The 25,774-nt window shown below is 49.6% G+C and overlaps 1 protein-coding gene across 5 annotated transcripts in view; it reads left to right on the plus strand.

Annotated features, from left to right (window-relative positions):
* The window catches only part of LOC139156524 (histone deacetylase 4), an 815,291-nt gene that overhangs the window by 139,924 nt on the left and 649,593 nt on the right, over nucleotides 1–25,774 (plus strand). For all 5 annotated transcript variants that reach the window (XR_011557327.1, XM_070732257.1, XM_070732259.1 and 2 more), the window contains exon 2: nucleotides 1,580–1,760. Coding sequence is in view for 4 of the 5 variants with exons in the window: in XM_070732257.1 (XP_070588358.1) it covers nucleotides 1,739–1,760 (22 nt within the window). In the remaining variant the exon portion in view is untranslated. The remainder of the gene's footprint in view (nucleotides 1–1,579; nucleotides 1,761–25,774) is intronic.

Below are 25,774 nucleotides of genomic sequence, written 5' to 3' on the forward strand. Positions count from 1 at the left end.
CCAGTCAAGCAAAGCAAGGCGGGGAATGTTGGGGGGGGGAAGTGAAGAAAATTGAAACAGATTACGAAAAGCTCGGTGGTGGATGGCACTCCTTCCAGGAAAATGCCCAGCCCAGCCCCCCCAGAGGCGTTTTCCTGGAAGGAGTGCCATCACCACCACCGAGCTTTTTGTAATCTGTTTCAATTTTCTTCACTCCCCCCCCAACATTCCCCGCCAAGCCCCGCCTTGCTTCGCTTGACTGGTCGAAGGACAGGACATTCACCGCCTCCCGTGCCTCCTTCGGCTTTGCGATTGGGCAGAGCGGCGGGAGGCGCGTCCATAGGCTTGGCCGGGTCGCCGCAGCACCCTCCCTTCGCCAACCCTTTGGCGGTCACCGGTGGGCTTAGGGTGCCTCGGCACCGACTTCGCTGCCCCTTCCCCGTCAGCCAACATGAGCCGTAAGGAAGGGACCATCGTGGCTGGCCGGGGAGCGCCGCCTTTCTCTTTTTCCCGCCCCTCCCAGCCCAGCCCCCTGGGCGGGGAGGGGGGGGAGATCCGAACGGGGGAGGGGTAACGATTCTGGGCAGCCGCCGACCGTGCGGAGCGATCTTCTGCCGGCGAAGGGCGGGGAAGCCAGCGGCTGTAGCAGCTAGTGCAAGAGGCTTCTTCGCCCGTGGCCAGCAGAAGATCGCTCCGCTCGGTCGGCGGCCCCAGAGAGGCAGGAGCCGGGCACTGGCCTGCCTTTTGTCTCCCCCCTGCCGCCGCCGCCTTCTGCTTCTCTCTCTCTCCTTCCCCGTGCCGCTGCTCCACTCGGTCGGCGGCTCCAGAGAGGCATGAGCCAGGCGCTGGCCTGCCTTTTGTCCCCCGCCGCTGCTGCCCGCTGGCTGCGAGCGCTCTGCCAGGCGGCCAGGAGGCATTCAGGGCGAAATGCATGGAGGAATGGGAAGCTGAAGCCACCAGCGTTTGAGCTTCTCATTCCTCCACGCCCTGAATGCCTCCTGGCTCAGGCGGGCGGCAGCAGACCGCCTTTGGGTTTTCGGCTCGGGGAGGAGGGAGTTAGGAAGGTCCTCCTGCTCCCCCCCCAGCCGAAAACCCAAAGGCGGGCTTGAGCCAGGAGGCATTCAGGGCGAAGTGCGTGGAGGGTTTGGCGTTGGGGTTCAGGAGGCTGCTGGGAAGCCTCCCGGCTGTTTTAAAAGGTGACAGCCGGGCTGCGGGGCTTCCCAGCAGCCTCCCGAACCCCGAAATTTTGCCAAACCTCCGGGTTCGGGAGGCTGCTGGGAAGCCCCCCGGCTGTTTTAAAAGGTGATAGCCGGGCGGCAGCGTTTTTTTTGCGGGTTTTTTTTGTTGTTGCACAGATTAATTGACTTTACATTGTTTCCTATGGGAAACAATGTTTCGTCTTACGAACCTCCCCCTGGAACCAATTAAGTTCGTATCTTGAGGTACCACTGTATTATCTTTTTACTTTGTCTATGGTGACATTCCTTCTTAAATACAAATTTTATTTGTGTAAACATTTAAATTTATAAGACTTTTTAAAAAGTATACATTTTGAAAACAGCTTGAACAATCTTATTATTCTTTTTGCATTGCTTTACAGAATAAAATGTTTTTGTGACTGACAGTTTATGTAATGACTGTGAATCTGCTTCCTGGATATACTTTCTATGTTCTGGAATACTGAAGCCCTTCAAGATTATTGTCTATGCGGAAGCCAGCCTCTGTCATACTTAATTAAAGAGATTAGATTCTGCTAGCAATGAGTTCTCAAAATCATTCAGGTAAGATTTTTTACAAATAAATATTTTTCTAAAACCAAAAAATTATGAAAAAAAATACATGTTTCAAGAACAAAATAAAGTGTATTAAGGTTCTCTGGATTTTAAATATGTGGAGTGAAATAAGGGGAAAAAGCTTACACCAGCCAGAATATTTTACTGGGATAAATACTATATATACAAAAATGTTACAAGATAGTATGAACCAAGAGTGACAAAAGGATGTATAGAATTCTGATTACCTCCAAATCTAAATTAGGCATTTGCCAATTGACAAGGCAAGTTTCTTAGCTGAAGAAAGGCACTAATACTTCATATGCTAAAGCAAACATTTATTACAAGCATGCAGTATTAATTGTTAAAATAAAAAGGGAAACATTCTTTCTTTCCAATACTTTAATAGAATAGGGAGTTTGGATATCAAAATTGTTTTGAACTTTTACACATTCAAAAGCATGGGTGATAAGATACTTAAGAAACATCAAAACAGAGGCTTTTGGATCTTGAACAGAATTTTCCAGTGCTTCTAAAACACACTATAGGTCAGAGCAAAGTAATTACACTTGGCACCCAATTAGACTTATCCAGAAGGTTCTCTTGAGAGATCAGAAAATAATTAGCAGAACCAGTAAACTTTTTAAAGGCTTTTATAAACACTTTTATAAGTCATTTACTGAAAGGTAGTTGAAAATTTCATTTCATACTACATTTTTCAGTCAAAGTTCCTCTAATGCGGTAATTCCCAACCTAGGGGTTGGGACCCCTTTGGGGGCCAAATGACTATTTCAAAGGAGTCGCCTAAGACTATGCGAAAAGACAAATTTCCCATGGTGTTAGGAACTAAAACTTCTATTCTGCAGCCTTGGAACATATTTTTACAATCTGACCAGTCAGGTGTTTACAGTGGGGGTGTCCCTCTGACCTTCCTGCCAATCAGCATAAAACTCTGTTGGGAAAATTGGTGCTGGACTTATGGTTGGGGGTCACCACAACATAGAATAGAATAGAATTTTTTATTGGCCAAGTGTGATTGGACACACAAGGAATTTGTCTTGGTGCATATGCTCTCAGCGTACATAAAATAAAATATACATTTGTCAAGAATCATGTGATACAACACTTAATGATTGTCATAGGGGTCAAATAAGCAATGAAGAAGCAATATTAATAAAAACCTTAGGATATAAGCAACAAGTTACAGTCATACAGTCAACATGGGAGGAAATGGGTGAAAGGAATGATGAGAAAAACTAGTAGAATAGAAGTGCAGATTTAGTAGAAAGTCTGACAGTGTTGAGGGAATTATTTGTTTAGTAGAGTGATGGCGTTCGGAAAAAAACTGTTCTTGTGTCTAGTTGTCTTGGTGTGCACTGCTCTGTAGCGATGTTTTGAGGGTAGGAGTTGAAACTGTTTATGTCCAGGATGCGAGAGGTCAGTAAATATTTTTCCCACCCTCTTTTTGACTCATGCAGTATACAGGTCGTCAATGGAAGGCAGGTTGGCAGCAATTATTTTTTATGCAGTTGTGATTATCCTCTGAAGTCTGTGTCGATCCTGTTGGGTTGCAGCACCAAACCAGACAGTTATAGAGGTGCAGATGACAGACTCAATGATTCCTCTGTAGAACTGTATCAGCAGCTCCTTGGGCAGTTTGAGCTTCCTGAGCTGGCGCAGAAAGAACATTCTTTGTTGTGCTTTTTTGATGATGTTTTTGATGTTAGGTGACCATTTTAGGTCTTGAGATATGATAGAACCTAGAAATTTGAAGGTCTCTATTGTTGAAACTGTGTTGTCTAGTATTGTGAGAGGTGGAAGGGTGGAAGGGTTTCTCTTAAAGTCTACCACCATTTCTACGGTTTTGAGTGTGTTCAGTTCTAGATCGTTCTTGTCACACCACAAGGATAGTTGTTCAACTTCCCGTCTGTATGCGGATTCATCATTGTCTCGAATGAGTCCGATCACTGTTGTATCATCTGCAAACTTCAGTAGTTTAACAGATGGATCGTTTGAGATGCAGTCATTAGTGTACAGAGAGAAGAGAAGTGGTGAGAGTACACAGCCTTGGGGCGCACCTGTGCTAATTGTACATGTATCTGATGTGATTTTTTCCTAGCTTCACCTGCTGCTTCCTGTCTGTTAGGAAGCTTGTGATCCACTTACAAGTGTGTTCAGGTACCGCTAGCTGATTTAGTTTGGTTAAGAGAATGTCCGGTGCGATGGTATTGAATGCTGAACTGAAGTCCACAAAGAGGACCCTAGCGTAGGTCATTGGAGATTCAAGATTCAACATGAAGAAGTGTATTAAAGGGTTGCGGCATTAGAAAGGTTGAGAACCACTGCATCTAGTAAAAATGCTCCTGTTTGATATGTACATTGCTTTGAAGAAGAGTTATCTCATATGTTAGTTATAATTATTAAATATTTTGGGGCTGGCCCAATTCTCCGTACTGAGAGATTGGGTCCAGCAGTCACGTGGATTGCTCGCTGTCCAATCCGTTGGGGACCAAGCCTAGTCTTTAAAAAGCCTGCTGGATCTGCCCCTTCCCCAGAATTCGCTTGGTCCCGCAGTCCAGCGGGTCTCGTGGTGGCTTGTTCCTCTCACAAAACACCTTCCCTTCGTCTTCTTTCTACCAGATAAGTAAAAATCCTTTTCTGTCTTTTACTTAGAACTTGCCTTAATTGCGTGCCAGCCTTACTGGGCTTGGTGCCAAGGGAGAAGCCGTGGCGCAGCTCCCTGCGGCTTTTATTGCAAAACGCCTTGCTCACGCTGCTGCCGGATTGTATTTACAAGTAAATCTACTCGGCTAGGAGGTTTCAGGCAAGCTAAGGATTGTTTTTAAAAAGGAAACAAAGGGCTTTTTTCTTACCTCCTGCGGGGTGGGACTTTTAGCAAGTTTCCCTTGATTGTCCCCTGGACTTTAGTTTCCCCTCCGTATTTAAATTTTTGGAGCACTTTATTTGGCGCGAAGGCCCAGTAATTGTAGGCCCTTGCGGATCGCCCATGCGCGTCCTGTCTGGCACCAGTAAGTCCTACGGTTGGCCCTGGAGTAAGCTTTGAGTCCCTCAGGCCTTTTCTCCCTGGCTAGGTCTCCAAACCAGCGTGCCTTGGTTTACTTTTGGATTACGGTTAGCGAGGCCTGCCCTTCTGCAGTCTCCGGCACGAACTCTGGTACCGTCCAGATTGACTTTGAGTTCGCAGACGCTCCTGGGTCTAGGAGCAGGGCCCCTTCCTCTTGGGGAACGCTGCCCTTATAGCTTCTCCCATCAGATTTTTGGCTCAAGGCTTGTCCCTGTAATTTGTTCAAGCCATGACTTTGTTTCCCAAGAGAGGCACAACTAAAGGTCCCAGAGAGGTTAGGCCTACTGGCGATGAAATTGATAGTATCCCCCAGGCCTCTTCCTCGGGAGGCCATACAATGGCTAGACCCACCAGGGCTGAGAAGAGAAGGGACCTAGCCCTGCAGAGAATCCATGAAAAATCTGCCAAATATTTAAAAGTGCAGGCCCAAGTGCACATTAGCCCTGACCCCCCAGAGGCTTCTAACCTGCCTCCCTCTGGGGTCCCTGTGCTCTCTCTGGATGAACCAAACCTAAACAGACCCCAACCTAACTTTAGGGGGCTTAGGTCCAGGGGAGCCAGACATTATGGAAGATCCCTCCCAGCCAGACCCATCCCAGGCCTTCAGGGAATCTCCAGCTTTGCCTGCTAATATTTCTAATCTGCCTCCAGAGTTTCTTTTCTTTTCTTTTTTTTTGAAAATAAATTTATTAAATATATACAATAAAAACCAAATACAGAAAGACAAAAGAGATATGCATATTGTACATTTTTTACACTCTACTTATGTAGTAATTGGGGAGTGGGAGAAGGGGGTTGTGAAGGGAGGGAAGTAGATATAGAAGGAAGGGGGATAGGGAAAAGAAGGAGGGGGGGGATAGAGAAGCGAAAACCAGCGTTAGAGCTGGGTCTTTCATGATTTGTGGCCTCCAGAGTTTCAATCTATTTTTTCTGTACTATCTAAAGCCATTGATGCCAAGTTCTCGGCTATCAATGTGCCTTCTCACTCTCGTCCCCTTCCAGTCGCCCCCTGGCCCATGAGTTCTTTTTCATCCTACAGCACCGTTCCCTGTAAGCTGCGCACGTGAGCACGCGCGCGCCCCAAAATACCCCCCGCGCACCCTTTTCCACAGGCGTGCGCTCCCCATCCCCTGCCAGCTCGTGGGGGGAGGGGGGTGGAGAGGTGCCGGCAGTAGAAGGAAAGGGAGCCGCGGCTGCCCCTGCCTCCCCAACGTGCCTCCGGCCCCCTCGTGCCCTTGGCCTCTCGGCGCTGCCCCCACCCGCCCGATCCGTCCCCTCTCCTCCTCTTTCGCCGAAAGAAAAACACAGAGGCTGCCTGCTTGAGCCTCCCGACGCTGCTTCGCCCTGCCTGTCTCCGTTGTGTTTTCAGGGGGGGAGCGGCGGGAAAGCCCTGTGCCAGCCAGGAAAGCCGGCATTCCAGGAAAGCAGCGCACCTTTTAAACACGCTGCTTTCCTGCACCTCTTTCCTGCACACACCCCCTGCCCAGGACAGAGGTGCAGGAAAGCAGCGCATTTGAAAAGCGCTCTGCTTTGCCGGAAAGCCGGCTTTCCTGGCCGGCACAGGGCTTTCCTGCCGCTCCCGTCCGAAAACACAACGGAGACAGGCAGGGCGAAGCGGCGTGGAGCAACGGGAGACTAAAGCAGACCTCCGTTGTGTTTTCGGCTGGGGGGGGCACAGGAGGACCTTTCCTGGCTTTCCCGGGGAGCTGGCTTGAGCCTTGTGCCGGTCAGCAAAGCTGGCTGCCCGCTGGAGACGTGGAGAGAAAGAAGGGAAAGAGAGGGAGGGAAAGAGAAGAGGAAAGAAGGAGGGAGGGAGGGAAGAAAGGGAGAGAAAAGTGAACGAGAGGGAGAGAGAAAGGGAGGAAGAGAGGAAGGAAGAGATAAATATAAAGGGAGAGAGGGAGAAAGATGGAGAGGGAGGGGAAGAGGGGAAGGAAGGAAAAGAGAGAGAGAAAGAGAAAAAAGTGGAAGGAAGAGAGAAGGAAAGAAAGAAAGGAAGGAAGGGAGAGACAGAGAAAGAGAGAGAGAGAGAAGATAGGAAGGAAGAGAGAGTGAGAGAGAGCAAGAAAGAAAGTGAGAGAAGAGAGAGGAAGAAATAGAGTGAGAGAGAGTGAGAGAGAGGAAGAAAGCAAGAGAGAGAGAGGAGTGGAAGGAAGAGAGAGGGAGAGAGAAATGATAGAAAAAAGGGGAGAAAAAAAGAAAAATGAGAAAATGATTGAGGCAGAGAATGACAGGAAAGAGAGAAAGAGAGAGAAGTGACTCTTGATTTAAAGCATATGGTAAAAGCACTTAAATAATAACAGAGAAAAAAAACCCCAGCCCTCACCTGTTTTTATTAATACAGTTATACCTCGTCTTACAAACTTAATTGGTGCCGGGAGGAGGTTCGTAAGGTGAAAAGTTTGTAAGACGAAACATTGTTTCCCATAGGAATCAATGGAAAAGCGATTAATGCGTGCAAGCCCAAAACTCAGAAACCCGGAAGCCAGCCACCACCACCGAAGGAGGCTTGAGCCTCCCGATCCTCCCCGCCCCTTTGCCATGCATGTCATCCTGGGAGAAGCTCTGGGGGGAGGGAGTCAGGAAGGTCCTCCTGCTCCCGCCCCCAGCCAAAAACACAAAGACAGTCTGCCGCCGCCTGCTTGAGCCAGGGCGGAGCAGCGTGGAGCAAAGGGAGACTGAAACCGGTGGCGGCTTCAGCTTCCCATTGCTCCACGGGCAGTGGCAGACCGCCTTTGTATTTTGGGCTGGGGGGGAGCAGGAGGCACAGGATCGGCCGGCGGCGGGCGCGGGGCGAGGCAGCAGGTCAGCATCCTGGGCGGGCGGGCAGCGGGCGAGGAGGTGCAGCGGAGAACATCTTAGTGGCTCCGGCGCTGGAGACAGGAGAGGACCAGGCGACCGGAGCAGCAGCGCCCGGCTTCGGTTCCATGGCCGCCGCAGGCACTGTGCGCTGCGATCTTACGGGCCGGCGAGGCTCAGCGGCGGAAGGCGGTCGCCTGGCGGGGGAGGCTCGGCCTCTTGTAGCAGCTGCTACAGCCGCCGGCTTCCCCGCCCCTCTTCAGTGGCCGGCAGAAGAGGGGCGGGGAAACTAGCGGCTATGGCAGCTGCTGCAAAAGCCTTCCACGTCCCTCTTCGGTGGCCGGCAGAAGAGGGGCGGGGAAACCGGTGGCTGTAGCTGCTGCTACAAGAGGCTTCCCCGCCCCTCTTTGGTGGCCGGCAGAAGAGGAGTGGGGAAACCGGTGGCTATGGCAGCTGCTGCAAGAGGTTTCCCCGCCCCTCTTCTGCCAGCCACCGAAGAGGGGAGGGGAAGTCTCTTGTAGTGGCAGCTACAGCCGCCGGTTTCCCCGCCCCTTTTATGCCAGCCACCGAAGAGGGGTGGGGAAGCCTCTTGTAGCAGCAGCTACAGCCGCCGATTTCCCCACCCCTCTTCGGTGGCCGGCAGAAGAGGGGAGGGGAAACCGGCGGCTGTAGCTGCTGCTGCAAGAGGCTTCCCCGCCCCTCTTCGGTGGCCGGCAGAAGAGCGCTCTTGCCCGGCGGGAGGTGAAGAGTGCTTTGCCCAGTGCTTTGCCTCCCGCCGGGCAAGAGCACTCTTCTGCCGGCCACGGGCGAGGGGAGGGGAAGTCTCTTGCAGCAGCTGCTACAGCGGAGACATTTGGGGTTTTGGCTGGGGGGGGGGAAAGGCTTCACCTGCCCTCCCAGCCAAAAGGCAAAGCCGCGCAGCTCCCCAGCCACCGAAGGAGGCTTAACCCCGCCCCTCTGTCCCACCCATCGCCCGTATTCGGCAGAACTGCCTCCTGCCTGCACCCGCTCTTCTGCCGGCCACGGGCGATGGGTAGGACAGAGGGGTGGGGTTAAGCCTCCTTCGGCGATTGGGGAGCTGCTGGCTGTCAACTTTTCTTTTTAGTGCCGGGGAGGAGCAGAAGGGCCGGCTTGCCTCCCCGGCGCTAAAAAGAAAAGTTGCCAGCCAGCGCTGCGACTGACGGAGTCCTGAGCCTCCCGTTCTCTCCCCCATCGCCCCTTCGCCATCCCTGTGTTCCTAGGAGAAGCGCTGTGGAGGGAGGCAAGCCGGGCCTTCTGCTCCTCCCCAGCGCTTCTCCGAGAAGTTTGGGTTTGGCGTTCGGGTTGGGGAGGCCGCCTGGAAGCCCCGCAGCCCAGCTTTCACCTTTTAAAACAGCCGGGGGGCTTCCTAGCAGCCTCCCGAAGCCGAACGCCAAACCTGAACTTCCGGGTTTGGCGTTCGGGAGGCTGCTGGGAAGCCCCCCCGGCTGTTTTAAAAGGTGACAGCCAGGCTGCGGGGCTTCCCAGCAGCCTCCCAAATGCCAAACCCGGAAGTTCGGGTTTGGCGTTCGTAAGACGAAAAAAGTTCGTAAGAAGAGGCAAAATTTTTCTGAACCCCGAGTTCGTGTCTCGGGTTGTTCATAAGACGAGGGGTTCGTATCTTGAGGTACCACTGTAGTTATGTTTTTGGATTTGCTGGCTGTTTTAGTTTTAATAGTAATAGAGTTTGGTTTTGTTTTATTATTAATTTCTTTTAATAAAAAAGGAGGGATTTTATTTATTTAGTTATTTATTTATACATACATACATACATACATACATACATACATACAGTGATCCCCCGATTATCGCGAGGGTTCCGTTCCAAGACCCCTCGCGATAATCGGTTTTTCGGGATGTAGTGGTGCGGAAGTAAAAACACCATCTGCGCATGCGCGCCCCTTTTTCCATGGCCGCGCATGCGCAGATGGTGTTTTTACTTCCGCACCTGGGAAGACCCAGCAGCTAAGGAGCCGCCTGCCTGCCCGCTTGTCTGCCGCTTTTCCGCTTGTCCGCCGCTTGTCCGCTTGTCCGGCTGCCGCTTGTCCGGCCGCCGCTTGTCCGCCGCTTTTCCGCTTGTCCGCCCGCTTGTCCGCTTTTCCGGCCACCGCTTTTCCGCCCACCGCTTGTCCGCCGCTTTTCCGCTTGTCCAGCCGCCGCTTTTCTTGTCCGCCCACTGCTTGTCCGCCGCTTGTCCGGCCGCCGCTTGTCCGCCGCTCTGGGAGTTGAAGACCCAGGGAAGGTTCCTTCGGCCGCCCACCAGCTGATCTGCTCGGCAGCGCAGTAGCAGCGAGGAGCCGAAGATGGGGTTTCCCCGTTGCCCACGCAAAGGGGAAACCCCATCTTCGGCTCCTCGCTGCTACTGCGCTGCCGAGCAGATCAGCTGGTGGGCGGCCGAAGGAATCTTCCCTGAGTGTCGCCCGCTGCTCGAGAGCAAGAGGGGGAGAGATAGAGAAAGAGAGAGAAGGAAAGAAAGAGATGAGAGAGGGAGGAAGAGAGTGTGAGAGAGGAAGAAGCAAGATAGAGAAAGAGAGAGAGAAAGAAAGATGAGAAAGGAAGGGAGTGACGTCATCGGGTGGAAAAATCGCGATATAGCGTTTCGCAAAGATCGAGATTGCGAAACTCGGGGGATCACTGTACATACATACATACTTCTATGCTGCCCAGTCCCAAGCGGACTGCCGCTCAGACACTATACTTTTCCGCCCACCCCGAAAAAAAATTAGAGGGAACATTGTCCTACAGAATTCCAATTAATGAGGATTCAGACTTTTGCCAGGATGAGAACAAGGACGTGGACTTAGAGGATGATGATGACCCGTTTCAGCGCCTGTCGGAAGATGAGGAATCTCAAATTAAGATTCCAGCCCTGGCTGCCATTTTTCCAACTCTTTTTCCAACTCTTCAAATCTCTTCTTTTCAAGGAAAGAGTTTCTACAGGCTTAGCTGTGCAAGAAAAACAGTCTACTCCTTCCACAGATCCTCCTGAGGAGAATTTACCATACTTCATGGAGGAGCAGGACGACAAAGAGGTAATTCCAATGCCCAAATTGTTTAAAAATGCTTTGCTTAATCAGTGGGACCATCCAGCCTCTGGCTTTAGCCCCACAACCAAAGACAAGAAGTTATATAAGCTTTCCCCTTCTTATGAAGATCTTCTTGTCTGTCCTAAACCTGATGAACCTGTTAAGACTCTACATTCTGCGGCGGCTATGCCGGGTGAAGCGGAGGAGGTTCTACGGCCCGAAGACAAACGCTTAGAGCAGATGCTCAAGAGATGTTTCTTCGCGGATACCTGGGCTATCAAGAGTGCTGCAGCAGCATCTTTCTTTTCTAGAGCTAAGCTTTTATTGCTTCAACAGCTCCAACAGCACATTCCCCCTGATGAACTACGGGGCCAACAGGACTTCAACAAGATTTTTGCAGCGGCCCAATATGTAGCTGATGCTACCCTGCAATCATCAAGATTTGCAGCCAGGTCAGTAGCGGCCTCAACAACAGCCAGGAGGCTTCTATGGCTGCGCCCTTGGCAGGCGGGGGTGAGGCAAAAGTGGCAGCTGGCCATGGGTCCCTTGAAACGCGACCTCCTATTTGGAGACCTCCTGGACCCCCTTCTCACAGAGACCGCTGACAAAAAGAAGGTTTTGGGGCCCACCACCAAGAAGGCCACCAAAACTCAACCCTTTCGACGCCCAAATTGTCAACAAGATCAAGGGTTCGCTTTTCAAAGAAACTCAGGTCAGTATTCCCCTCGTTTTCGCTCCCAAGCAGGCAGAAACCCCAGGGGTAGAGAATCCCGCTACCAAAGAGGGTCTTTCTTGACCAGAGCTTCTAGAAAGCCCAGATGGTGAGCTCCATTCCATTCCCATAGGGGGGCGCCAGGCTTGGTTCTCCGCCAGATGGTGCCATTCCTGTAAGGACCCCAGGGTTATTGACACTGTGGAATGGGGTCTCCGTTTAGAGTTTATTTCCATTCCCCCTAAACGTTTTATCTCATGCCCATTCCCCAGGTCTTACTCATCTCGTATTCAAATGGAGGAAGCTATTCTTCATCTGTTATCTGTCAAGGCTATCCAACCTGTTCCTTCTTCCCAGAGAGTTCTGGGCTTCTACTCTAATTCAAGAATTTCTTAGAGGTATTTCGAACCTCAGACCTTCCAAGGTCCACAGATATCTGTCTTGGGACTTACCACGGGTTCTCCACTCCCTTACTCAGGCACCATACGAACCCCTAAGATCAGCATCCTTCAGGTACCTATGTTACAAGGTAGCATTCCTGGTGGCGATAACATCTGCCCGACGCATCTCAGAATTGGCAGCCCTTTCAACCAGGCAGGATCTATGCCAGTTCCATCCAGACAAAGTAGTCCTGCGTTTGGACCCCACCCTTCTACCCAAGGTCAGTTCCATGTTCCATAGATCCCAGGATATTGTTTGGCCTTCATTTTGTTCCAACCAGAACCATCATCTTGCGGTCAGGTGGCACACTCTGGATTTCACCAGAGCACTGAGAATCTACATCCAACGGACAAGACCCATTCAAAGGTCTGAAGTCCTATTCGTGGCCTACCATCCCAGGTCCATGGGATCCAAGGTATCCTCAACAGTAATAGGCCATTGGATGAGAGGGACTATCTCAAAAGCTTATGAATCAGCTTCCCTCTCCATACCTAGGAGTATCACAGCACACTCCACAAGAAGTGCAGCCACATCTGCTAAATGGGCAACTCAAGCTCCATTGGAAGAAGTTTGCAAAGCAGCCACTTGGGCCTCTCCAAACTCTTTTATACGGCATTACAAAATAGACTCTTACGCTTCAGCGGATGCTGTCTTCGGCAGAAGAGTCCTCCAATCCGTTATCTCACACGATAGCGAACTAATCCCTCTCTAGGGACTCATCTATTGGGTATGTCCCATGTGACTGCTGGACCCGCTCTCTCATTACGGAGAATAGGTGTTGATTGCTTACCTGAATGAGCGGGTACAGCAGTCACTTCCCTCCCTTTATGTTTTTCAAACCTATGGTTATTCCTTTAACCTGTTTTCTTATCATGAGAGTTGAACATTATTGAGCCACCACAATCGAGCCTAAATCCACGGATTCGCGAATTCTGGGGAAGGGGCAGATCCAGCAGGCTTTTTAAAGACCAGGCTCGGTCCCCAACGGATTGGACAGCGAGCAACCCACGTGACTGCTGTACCCGCTCATCGTACGAGAAGAGGCGTTCAGATAAGCAATCAATGCCTATTTAATGAGATAATGTGCAAATATGCTTTAAGGTGTTTGTAACAATTTAGGGGTGAAATCCTACTGGTTTGGACTGGCCTGGGAGAACTGGTAGCGGACATTTGGCCTGGATCGCCCCGAACCGGTAGCAACTGCTGGCTGGTCAGCCCCCCCTGGTCACTGCTCACTCACCCTGTCCAGTCTCTGCTCTGCAGCTAGACTGCCTGAAGTATTGCACTCCTGATCTGACTGCCAGATAAGCCTGTGAGTTGCAGCCTACCTAGCTTCCCCTCCTCTCCCTGCACCATCCCCACCTGCCTCCCCATCTCCATTCCACATGGCCCACAGTCCTGCCATTCTTGCCTGCCTTCCATTCAGCATTTCCGGCATCCCTGTGGGCAGCTTTTAAACGCAGGCAAGCAGAAGGCCACATGGAAGGCAGGCTAGCCTACGCCCTTCACCATGGCCCTGACATGCTTGCCTGCCTTCCATATGGCCTTGTCGGTGGTTGCCTACACCCGCTTGCCTTCCGAGGTCAGCCTCCAGCCTGGCCAGGCCAGTGGGTGGGTGGGTGGCCCTTGGTGGAAACACATATGCTGCACTGTGGCTGAGAGGGATACTGGTGGCAGTGTTCCAAGAGGGCAAGCAGACATCCTGGGGCTACTGCACATGCACACACCCCTGTTTCTGCAAAGACAGAGCCCCTCCTTCCCAGGGTGAGTCAGAAGCGGAGGGGGATGCTGCAGAAAAGGCCACCTTCCACCCGGGCCCGCATACCTCTGGGGCTGTCTCCATGGGGCTTGGGGCTCTGAAGGAGCCCAATGGCTTCCCACCCACCCAGCCACCTGCCTACTCTCTTTGCTGATTGGTTCAGCCGACTGCCAGCACCACTCTGGCAAATTGGCCTGGGGAATTGCTTCCTGCTGGCGAAACAGCAAGAGGCTTAGAAGCTGTCGGCTGGGCAGCAGCCCCCTGTGCGGGGAGAGGGCCAGGTCTGGGTGCACCATCGTAGAACCTGTGACGCTTTCTATTTTGCCTAGGTGGCAGTGCTTCCCTCGGTGGGCCAGTGCGGGTAGTTCTTCATCTTGGCAAAGACCAGGTTGCCATACTTGTAGTCGTCTAGTTGGCCAAGGTGGGACATGGTACAGGCAGAGGCCAATGCAGCTCCACCGAGGCCACCCTGGTTGAGTGATTGCTGCACCTCCCCAGCAACAGGTGTGCTGGGTGCCCTACCTCATGACCTCAATGCGCTGTGCTGGAAGGGGACACTGTTACCGCTGTCACCACCCTTCCTCCCTGCCTGGTTGCAGACATCCGTGTGCCCTCCTGGAGCACTGCCAGGACACCGCCATTCGCTTTCTTCTCATGCCATAAAACAAAAGGAAATGGTGATAGTGGTGCTTTGGGAGAGTAGGTGGACATTTGCACACAGGGAGAGTCGCCTTCCAAATGTAATGCAAGGAGACAGTGGGCAAGGTAGCCCTGGCTCACTTGGTGCTGGGGAGGCACAGTAATCACCCTGCCAGGATGGCCTTAGTGGGGGCTGCAGTGGCCTCTGCTCGTGTCATGTCCTGCTCCAGCTGGCAACACAAGTGCAGCAACCTGGTTTTTGCCAAAGTGAAGGGCTACCTATATTTGCCCACCTGGATAAGCGCCACTGCACCGGCCAAAGTGAAAGCTCTGCTGACTCTGGGGTTGCATCTCTGGGCATGGCTCTCTCCCAGCACAGGGGTTTGCTGCTCTCCTGGCTGCCAATGAGAAGCACTGCCATGGCCGAGTCTCGTTCCCCCAGAGTGCCAGAGTCTGTGGACCAAGTTCCCAGAGTGGTGATAGTGGTCAGCTGGATCGATCTACAAAGAGAGCAGATTGGTGGCTGGGTGGGAAGCCAGGGGGCTACTTTGGAGCCCCAAGCTCTGCAGAGCCGGCCCAGGAGGCACACTGTCCTAGGTTGAAGGTGGCCTTTTCTGCAGCATCCCCCTCCCATTTTTTGATTGCCCTGGATAGTTTATATGGAGGATTGGCAGGGGGGGATACACGGCCCTCTGGGATGGAGAGCAGGGCCAAGAGGACTCTCAGGTTTGCTTGGGCAATCAAGCCAGATGGTGGAAAATAACTCAAAGCGCTGGGGGCTTCAGAAGGGTAAAATGTCCTTCAGAATGTGCAGCTCCTGCCCCTATCAGTGAGTGAGTGAGTGATATCAAGTTGGCCACACTCACCTGGTCACATGACCACCAAACTACACCTACCAAGCCACACAAAGAACTAATAGGGAGAATTTTTGGATTTCACCATTGGAACATTTCTTTTCAAACAGATATATAGATAGTTTTTGATTTATGATGGCATTTGTGCCTAGAATTTCCATTTCTGTGCAATGACATTAAAAACATTATCACACACTTAGTGACAACAATCCCTGCAGTCCCTGTTGCCATCATAAACAATCCCATTATTAAGTAAGACAGTTCCTTGAACTATCTAGTTTCCCTGAACTATCCGTCAAAGTCAGCGGAAATGTATTGCTTAGCAATGGCTAAGCTTCCCCACAACAAGTGGAAAAGTAAAAATATCAGCAGGAAGTTGCAAATTCTAGGGGTGGTAGTGGTGGTAGAGGTGATGCTGAGTTGGGGAGTGAAGAGGTATGGCTAGGGTCTGGGAGAATGGACAAAAGGGTTGTTGTAAATCTTGGAAGTAGCATGGAAGTGCAGCAGAGGTACAAGGAGGGTGCACAAAACTTGCAGGAAAAGTGCATGAGGGTAAAGCATGGATTGGGAAGTGTGCAGTTTTGAATAAATAAACTGTATGTGGAGTGTGGCACAAGTTGAGGAGCATGGCACAGGTCAAGGAGTGTGCATGGAGATGTTATGTAGTGGTGGGAGTGCCCATTGTGCCCCTAGCATAAACAATGATTGGCATTTGCATTGGGGGGAGTGAGCTGGAGAGAAATATCCTGTGTGAACGAAAAAGGAGGATTGCTTCCATGATCTACTGCGCAGCTGAGTGGACGTGTTTATACTCAGTCAAAGTCAACCATCCTGGAATACCAGATGGGCAAAAACACCTTCTTTGTACTCTTCCTGCCACACAGGAAGAGTACAGAGAAGATGTGCCTCACATGACACCTTATGAGTTAGGGATTGGTCATTTACTCTGGATCCTAGGGTAACTTTCATGCCTTTCGCTTCAGATCTTACATAGAAACATAGAAACATAGAAGACTGACGGCAGAAAAAGACCCCATGGTCCATCTAGTCTGCCCTTTTACTATTTCCTGTATTTTATCTTACAATGGATATATGTTTATCCCAGGCATGTTTAAATTCGGTTACTGTGGATTTACCAACCACGTCTGCTGGAAGTTTGTTCCAAGGATCTACTACTCTTTCAGTAAAATAATACTTTCTCATGTTGCCTTTGATCTTTCCCCCAACTAACTTCATATTGTGTCCCCTTGTTCTTGTGTTCACTTTCCTGTTAAAAATCTTGCTTTTCTTTTATTGCTGTCATTTTAAACTTCTCTCCCAGAATGGAGTCAAGGCTTTCATTTCTTAGGCTTTGAATGGAGGCATGCCTGACATTAAGCAAAATCTGCTTTATTAGCCAACCCGGAAATTAAATCTACTATGTTGGCTGAGCAAAGAATTTATTTATTTATTTATTAGATTTATACGCCGTTCCTCTCCACAGACTCGGGGCTCACAACAATAATAAAATAGTATACAATAAACAAATCTAATGTCTAGCTAGGACAGCAATCAAGAGGATATAGGAGCCATGGCATCAACTCCTCCCCTAGTCCCACCATGGTTGGGAGAAGAGTGAATGGCTGTCAGAGTTGCAGCTTGAAGAGAAACCTGTCTGCGCCAAATGGTCATTGGATGTAGGACTGATGGAAATTCTCCTTGGAGGGAGGAGTCGATAGTCAGAATGGGTTGTACTCGCTCGTCAGAGGCGTGTCCGAGTCATAGAAGTATAAAAAGGCTGGAGCCGCCCACAGGCCCCAGTTTTTTCAACTCGCTTCTAACAGAGACACCTCGTGACACCTATTTTGTCTGTGACTCCTTATAAATAATCTTCATTAGGTTAGTAATTCCAAATTTTAATCAGTTTCAATTGGTCCTGAGGAAGCAGTAGGGTGCGGTGGCCTTTTGGTACAGCTCTATCTGCTGGTGGGTAGGGCCCTGGGTCCTCCCCACCCCCCTGGCTCCTTTTGTCTCCTTCAGCCGTTAGGGCTGCCGTGGAGCCACTCGAAGGCAAGCCTTAAGCCTGGTGAGGGATCCCCGCTGGTTACAGTCTGATCCCCTTTGCCAACGTTCCTCCTAGCCAGAACGTGCGAGCCCTCACAGTGGCCTCTCGCCCCAGGGTTGGTTACAGCTCTGGTGGTGTTGTGTTATTTTACCTTGATTTTTCTTCCAGAGAGAGCCGGCTTCTGACTCTGTGCCAGGTTTTCAAAAAGACTCGGGAGAGAGAAAAAAAGGCCCAATAGCTTCTTCGTGGTGACTGATGCAGGAGAAATTGCCTGTTTACTAAATTGCAGGCCTCTTCTATGAGGCATTAATTGCTCACCAAGTGACTGAACGAAGTTTTAAGCCTCTGTAGATTTTTATTTCGGGGCTTTTTATTTTGCATAATTGAGGCTATTTACTAGGAAGAGAGATTTTCCTTGTTAGCATTTCTCTCTTATTTGGCTTACGTTTTAACAGTCCCAAGTAACTCCAGGCCTTTGGCGCATCTTCTGGCCTAATCCTATGATGGTCTCAGTAGTTTCCCAAGTGACTGGGAAATCCTTGACCAGGCTTTAAAGAAGGAGTAAAATCATAGATTAAGGAATCCTTTCCTTTCCAAAATTAGGGGCTAAGTTATTGTTAATATATTTAGCCTTTCCTTGCAAGAAACACTTTCAACAATTTTTTATTTTTATTTATTTATTCACCTTTATTCTATTTTACCTTTCCTCCTCACAGACCCCTGCAAGGGGACTTTGCCTTCCTAAATTTTCCTCTGTTTTTATCCCCTTTCCCTCTTTCTATCTGTCCTGCCATGGCAGACCTAGCTAAAGCAGGGGGGAAAAGAACCAAAAAATCTGTCAGGCCTCAACAGGAAGATCCTGACGACATCTCCTCAATTACAGAGAGCAGGAATCCTATACCTCAACCTTCTAAAGTAGAGAAGCATAGGGATCGTACACTACAACGCCTCCATGAGAAAGCAGCCAGGGCTCTTTCCCCTACACCCAGGATTCCTAATCAGGCTCCAGCTGCTATTACTCCTACTGGGTCCGCTGTAACTCTGGCTGCTAGCGTTTGGGGTCCAGCTGGCTTGCCAAATCAAGTTTTGAACCCAGACACTTCTAGACCTCCAGTTCCTCTATCTCCTATGATTCTCATTGTACCTCCAGTTCAACCTGGCCCTTCCTTAGAAGTCTCTAAACAGATACCTCAGGCGACACCTCCCCCAGAAGTCCACCCTTCCTCTTCAATGACCTTTGATGCATCAGTCATCCAGAGCTGGATTGAATCAGCAGTTCAACGCATATCAATTTTCTTTGATCTGTGGTTAGTAGTTTGCCTAATATATTATTATCCTTTCTAAGTATATATATTGTTTTGTCTTTATGAAATCTCGACTTAATCTGTGTGTATTGCCACCAGTCTATTGCCAAGCCCGATTCCAACAGTTCCTGCTTTGTTTTCAAATTCCGCTGATTATCTACTAAATCTTTATATTTCCAGATCTTATCCTCTTGTAATAAATTTGGAAAAGTTATGGCTTTGATGGGAGCTATCCATTCCGGCATAACTAAAAAGTGATCTTTTTTAACTTCATTCCAAACATCTATAAGTGCTTTCCTAATGATATGTCTTTTGAAATAGGAATGTGTTCTATACTTTTCATACCATATAAAGGCGTGCCATCCTAAGATTAAATCATGTCCTTCTAAATTCAATAATCTTCTATTTTGTAAAGTAAGCCATTCTTTGCTCCAAGTCAAAGTTGCGGCTTGATAATATAACTTCCAATTTGGACAGGCGAGGCCTCCTCGCTCTTTTATATCTTCTAAAGCACACTGTCTTATTCTAGGTTTTTTGTCTTGCCATATACATTTTTTTGGTATTTTATTTAATTCTATAAAAAAATCTTTTCCTGGGTTAATTGGAATTACTTGGAATAAAAATAATACTTTGGGTAAAATGTTCATTCTCCAGTTGCACTGCTTCGGAGAGTCCAACATGGGTTAATCTTCAGCCTTGCTGGAAGGGACTGAGTTAAAAATTAGCATAAATAACTGGTCCCACCCCCATGCTGCCCTCCCTGGGTCAGTCTAAAAAACTCAGTCATAGTGAAGGGACACTCATGAGTTTTCCTCCTATGACTTTTGTAGTCTAGTTTAGGTTTTAGCATTTATAATAAATATGACTAACGTTTTTTTCCTTTTCTCTGTTTCCCTTGCAGATGTTTCAAGAGGACTTACAAGGATGGATTGGGCCCCTGCTCTGTGGAGTATAGCCCACAACGTATTTTCCCAGGTCGGAGCCCCTTCCCTGTGTGGGTACCGCTCCCAAGACCGGGTGGCGCCAAAGGAAGAGGTCCCTAGCCTGCGCGGCTATACCTTTCTCGGAACAACTTGAAAATCGGCCATACGAAGAAGGAAAGGACGGCGCCTGTTTGAATTTCCCGCCGGAATCAGCTCTTCGAGAGCGGAGGCGGAGGAACACGAGCCCCTGGCCGAAGCGGCGGCCGAATCACGGATTGCCGTCAGAGACGGCTAGAGCGAAGGGCGCAGCCATTGCAACATGACGAGGCTAGTCAGGAGGCCGCCATTTTAAAACGCTCCTTTACGGAGCCTACTTCCGCCCGCCTATTTAGGGGTTGATTGACACCCCGTTTCACCCGGCAATGCACAGGAAGGGCCGGATATCCTGCAGAACACAGGAAAGGGCGGCACTTACCGGCGGCAGCCATTTTTCTTGCCGAGTCACCTCGTAAACAAAACAAAGAGCCGATATTGTGTGCCTTTAGCGAAGCAGCCTTATTCATCCACAATGGCTGATCTGCCCCCGCAGGGGACTACAGAACCCCCGACTGTGAAGGCCAAGGAGAAAACACACTCCTCCAAGGCCAAATCTAAGAGTTCCCAATCCTCCTCGGCCCTCAAGGAGGCCGAACGAAGAATTAAGGCGTTGGAAGAGCAATTGGAGGCTCAAAGACAGACCACGAGTTCTTCAATACAAGCACCAGGTCAGAGTATGGGAACAATAACCAGTGCCACACCCCCGAGGCTCCCGGAGGGAACTGGGTTGGCTACTGATAAGGACTGGTCACCGGATAGGTTTGGGGGCCCATCTCAAGTGGCTGAGTCAATCAGACCCGAATTTGCCAGACCTTCTGCTTCCCCAGTATGGCACATGGTTTCGCAACCTCTGCCAACTGCCACATTTACCCCAACTGCTGCCGGCCTACGTTCTTCTCCTGACACATGGCAACGTTTACCGCCAGCACTACAAGATATGATTGCCTCCGCTTATTCGCATGGCATAGTGGCAGGGGTCCAACAGTCTACAGTAACTGCCCCCCCTGCTTCACCACGCCCGCCTCCTCCTCCTCCTTCTCGGCAGAGAGATATTTGGGCAGCCCCAGCCCCTCCATCTCCTCTACAGGACTCATTCCATGAGGATCCTGGATTTAGGGAACAAGGCTCAGAGCCAGATGATGGCTTATCCGAAGATGAAGGAGCACCCCCAGAACTGCCAACATATGCAGGGCTCTTCAGACCATCCATTTTTCGGATACTCCTCAATAAGGCAAAAATGACGGTTACCCCGAGCATCCCTGAAAAGTCTACAGAGGCGACATCAACCCCTCAGCCGGTTTCCAGGGTGCTCACAGAACACCAAAAGGATGCAGATTTGATACCTGCCCCAAAACTCTTCTTGGACAATGTTAAGAGGCCTTGGCAATACCCAGCGGGAGCGTTAGGCCCAACAGCCTCTGAACGCAAATTTTATGCCTTTGAACCTGAGCTTGAAAATCTGCTGGAATTCCCATCTATAGACGCCCCAATAGCGGCTCTGGTGTCTAATGCACTCATTCCATCCGAAGTGGCAGATGGACTGAAACCAGAGGACAGGAGAGCGGAAGGTGTGCATAAGAAGGCTCACCACATGACTGCATGGGCACTCAAAGCGGCCTCAGCCGCGTCATTCTTTAACAGGGCTTCAGTCCTATGGCTCCAGGAGATGCTCACGAAACTGGGACCGGAGGATGGCCGCCTGAGGCAAGATCTTAACAAATTGCTGGCGGCAGCAGAATTCTCTGCTGATGCCACTCTGTCGGTGTCCAGGTTTTCCTCACGAGCCTTAGCAGCAAACCAGTCATCCCGCCGCTTGCTTTGGCTAAGGTCTTGGCAAGCTGATGCCAAATCCAAGTGGCGCTTGGCATCAGCTCCGTTTGATGGGGCTAAACTCTTTGGGGAATCGTTGGACAACGTCCTCGTTGAAAACAAGGACAAGAAAAAAGTCTTGCCTAGAACATACAGACGTCAAGAGAGACGCACTGCCCCTTATTACAGACGCCAGCCGTTTCGGGCGGAGACCTCCACAGCTGTACCCCAGGCGGGAAGGTCGTACACCCAGGGGTCCTTCTCCCAGCCCTCCTACAGGACGGACAGGGGTAACTTTGGGGACCGGAACAGACAGTTCCAACAGACCAGGAAGCCCTTCAGGGGCTCCAACAGAGGGGGTTACCGAAGAAATAAATGACTCCCTCAGAACCTTTCCCATAGGAGGACGGCTACAGCACTTCGCCGGCTCCTGGGAGTCTATATCCACAGACACTTGGGCTCTGAATACAATAACCCGGGGTCTCACCCTGGACTTCATTCGGAGGCCCCCAAACCGATTCATGCACTGTCCAGTACTTTTCAACCACAAACGCAACCTCCTCCACCAGGAGATAGATCACTTACTCACCATTGGTGCCATCGAGACCGTCCCTATTCAGCAGGAGGGACAGGGGTACTACTCCGTGGTGTTTATAATCCCCAAAGCCTCGGGAGGTTGTCGTCTCATACTCAACCTCAAACAACTGAATGTGTACATAAAATACCGCAGGTTCAAAATGCATTCACTAAAGACAATATTAGCAGCAATTCGTCAGCGGGATTGGCTGACATCAATAGACCTCAAGGAAGCTTACCTCCATATCCCCATACACCCGGAGTACAGGAAGTATCTTCGCTTTTGCTTCGAAAACCACCACTTCCAGTACAGGGCCATGCCCTTCGGTCTCTCATCAGCACCCAGAACGTTCACGAAGTTACTGGACATACTCACCGCGGAGCTCAGGACACGTCCATTGCGCCTTATGGCGTATTTGGACGATATCATCATATTGTCCAGCAGTCCCAGCCGGGCACGACAGGACTTAACAGAGACCATAAGAACATTGGAAACTATGGGTTTCTCAATCAATTACCCGAAAAGCCACCTCATCCCAACCAGGCACCTACCTCACTTGGGCAGCGAGATAGACACCATAAAAGGCAGAGTCTTCCTCTCGCAGGAGAGACAGGAAAAGGTCCGATACTTGGTCAGGGGACTGCAGCGCAAACTAACAGCAACACTGGCGTTCCTCTCTCAGCTGCTGGGAGTCTTCATTTCCTGCATAGGCATTGTGCCTTGGGCACGACTCCACGCCAGGCCACTACAGTGGTTCCTCATCCCCTTCCAAAAGAGGCGGACCAGTCACTCTTCCAAGTTGGTCAAGATCCCACTGGAGGTACGTCGATCTCTTCCGTGGTGGACCTCGTCAGCTTTGCTACAAGGATCACCATTCCTGCCACAACAGGAGATAACCATCACAACAGATGCAAGCCTTTCGGGCTGGGGCGCCCACTCCAACGTGGGAGTAGCCCAGGGACTGTGGAATCCAGAGGACCTTGTCTGTCCAAACATCAATTTCCTGGAGCTCAGGGCAGTGCGCCTGGCACTCAGACAGTTCGCACCACAAGTAACAGGACAGAATGTACTGATACTTACAGACAATGTGGCAACGAAGGCCCACATCAATCATCAAGGGGGCACAAGATCAGGCCGCCTGATGTGGGAAGCTCAGTCCCTGTTCAAATGGACAAAACTCCATCTAGCATCCCTGCGAGCAGAACATATATCGGGCACGTCAAACACACAGGCGGATTGGCTCAGTCGGACGACCATCGATCCAGGGGAATGGAGTTTGGACAGAACCCTGTTCATAGAAATCACTCACAGATATGGAGCACCGAGGGTGGATCTGTTTGCCACACAGTACAACAGCCAGCTACCCAGGTTTTTCTCGAGGTTCCCAGCGCCAGGGGCAGAGCAAATCAATGCTCTGACCTGCCCTTGGCCGGACGGGTTACTTTATGCCTTTCCCCCAGTCTGCCTGCTCTCGAGAGTGATCAACAAACTGTTGCAGGAGCAAGCAGAGATACTATTGGTGGCTCCATATTGGCCCAGACGCCTGTGGTTCGCGGACTTGACGGAACTATCAATTTCCCCCCCCTGGAGAATACCACACCACAAGGTGGTTTTGACACAGGGGTCAATTTACCATCCGGAACCCCAGTGGTGGAGTCTTGCCGTATGGCACTTGAGGGGGAGAGATTAAGAAAGGAACACGTACCTGACAGAGTAATCAACACCATCCAGGCAGCTCGTCGTCCCTCCACGACTCGCATTTATCAAGCGACCTGGAAGGCATACTGCTCCTTTTGTAGGGCCCAGAATCAGGACCCACAGTCTCCCTCTGTGATTCAGATCCTGGAATTCCTGCAAGCGGGCTTGGACAAAGGACTGTCGCCTAACACCCTGCGCAGACAGACAGCGGCAATTGCCACCATACTCAAGATGGACTTTTCTCGCCCGATCTCACAACACCCTTGGGTTCGGGACTTCATCAAAGGAGCAACAAACATCAGCCCTCCGCCGGTGCATCGTTTCCCCACATGGGACTTACCTTTGGTGCTGCAGGCCCTTACGGAGCCTCCCTTTGAGCCCTTACGGGACATTCCATTACGACTGTTGTCACTAAAGACTGCCTTCCTAACAGCTATTACATCAGCGAGAAGGGTCTCAGAGCTTGCAGCCTTGTCAGTCAGACCTGACTTGTGCGTATTTCATACAAACAGAGTGGTCCTACGACCGGACCCTTCATTCCTACCTAAAATGAACACGGTGTTTCACAGGTCACAAGACATTACATTACCAGACTTTTGCACCCAAGGGGCACACCCTCTGGAACTAAAGTGGCACAAGATAGACGTTAGGCGTGCCATTAAAATCTACATCAGAGGTACAAGTACTTTCAGAAAAACTGAAGCCCTCTTCGTCTCTTATTTCCCAGCATCCATGGGAAATAGGGTATCATCTAAAACTATTAGCTGTTGGATCCGTTCATGTATCATCACAGCTTATAAGTCAGGGCCCACACCAATACCTAAAGGCATTACAGCCCACTCAACAAGGAGTGCAGCCACATCGGCAGCCTGGGCGACGCAGGCCCCCATTGAAGATATTTGCCGGGCAGCGACCTGGGCTGCACCTAATACGTTCATCAAACACTATCGTTTGGACACTTTTGCTTCAGCTGAAGCAGCCTTTGGACGCAGAGTTCTGCAGAGAGTTTGCACCGATACTGCGCCCCTGGTCCAGCCTTCTCCCTCCCTAATTGGTTAAGCTTGGGTACATCCCATGTTGGACTCTCCGAAGCAGTGCAAGTGGAGAAGAACCGTTGCACTTACCTGAACGGTCTTCTCGCTGCACTGCAAGGAGAGTCCAAACCCACCCGGCAGTTTGGCCCAGGGCCACAGGGTTATTTGAGAGTTTTGGTTAATTTGTTTAATAAAGTTTGATTGGTTTAATATCACTATGACTTCGTTTTATTGTAAGACTGACCCAGGGAGGGCAGCATGGGGGTGGGACCAGTTATTTATGCTAATTTTTAACTCAGTCCCTTCCAGCAAGGCTGAAGATTAACCCATGTTGGACTCTCCTTGCAGTGCAGCGAGAAGACCGTTCAGGTAAGTGCAACGGTTCTTTTAATTGTAGTGATCCTGCCTAGTAGTGACAATTGCAAATTACTCCAAGTCTTTAAATCATTTTTGATTTGTTTTAAAAGTTTGGTGTAGTTATCTTCTTTTAATGTCATAGATTTTGCTGTTATCCAAATACCTAAATACTTAACTTTTTTGGTTATTTTCATATTTGATTTTGTTTCTAGTTGTTGAATCTGGGAATCTATCATATTTTTAGTTAATATTTGTGTCTTATTTTTATTTATTTTCAAACTGGCCAACGATCCATATTCTTCTAACTGGTCTATTAACTTTACAATAGAGTTTAATGGATCTTCTAATATAAAAACAACATCGTCAGCAAAAGCCTGTAGTTTATATATTTCTTTCTTGATTTGTAAACCTTTTATATTTTTATCTTTCCTTATCTTTGTCAATAAAACTTATAGTGATAAAATAAATAGTAATGGGGAAATAGGACAACCTTGTCTGACGCCTTTTTGTACCTCAAATTTTTCTGTTTGATCATTGTTTAAAATAATTTTTGCTGTTTGAGCAGAGTATATGGCATTAATTATTTTTAAAAATTTGGTTCCAAAATTCATTTTGTTAAGTAATAATTTCATAAATAGCCAATCCACGTTATCGAATGCTTTTTGTGCGTCTAAAAATACTAATGCCATTTGTTTTCCCGGGTGCTGTTCATAATATTCTAATATATTTATAATTGTTCTCATGTTATTTTTAATCTGCCTATTTGGAAGAAACCCATTTTGATCTTCATGTATTAATCCAGACATAATATTTTTTAATCTATAGGCATATACTGAGACAAAAATTTT

This window comes from Erythrolamprus reginae, chromosome 1 (genome assembly GCF_031021105.1).
Source record: "Erythrolamprus reginae isolate rEryReg1 chromosome 1, rEryReg1.hap1, whole genome shotgun sequence".
Taxonomy (NCBI): domain Eukaryota; kingdom Metazoa; phylum Chordata; class Lepidosauria; order Squamata; family Dipsadidae; genus Erythrolamprus; species Erythrolamprus reginae.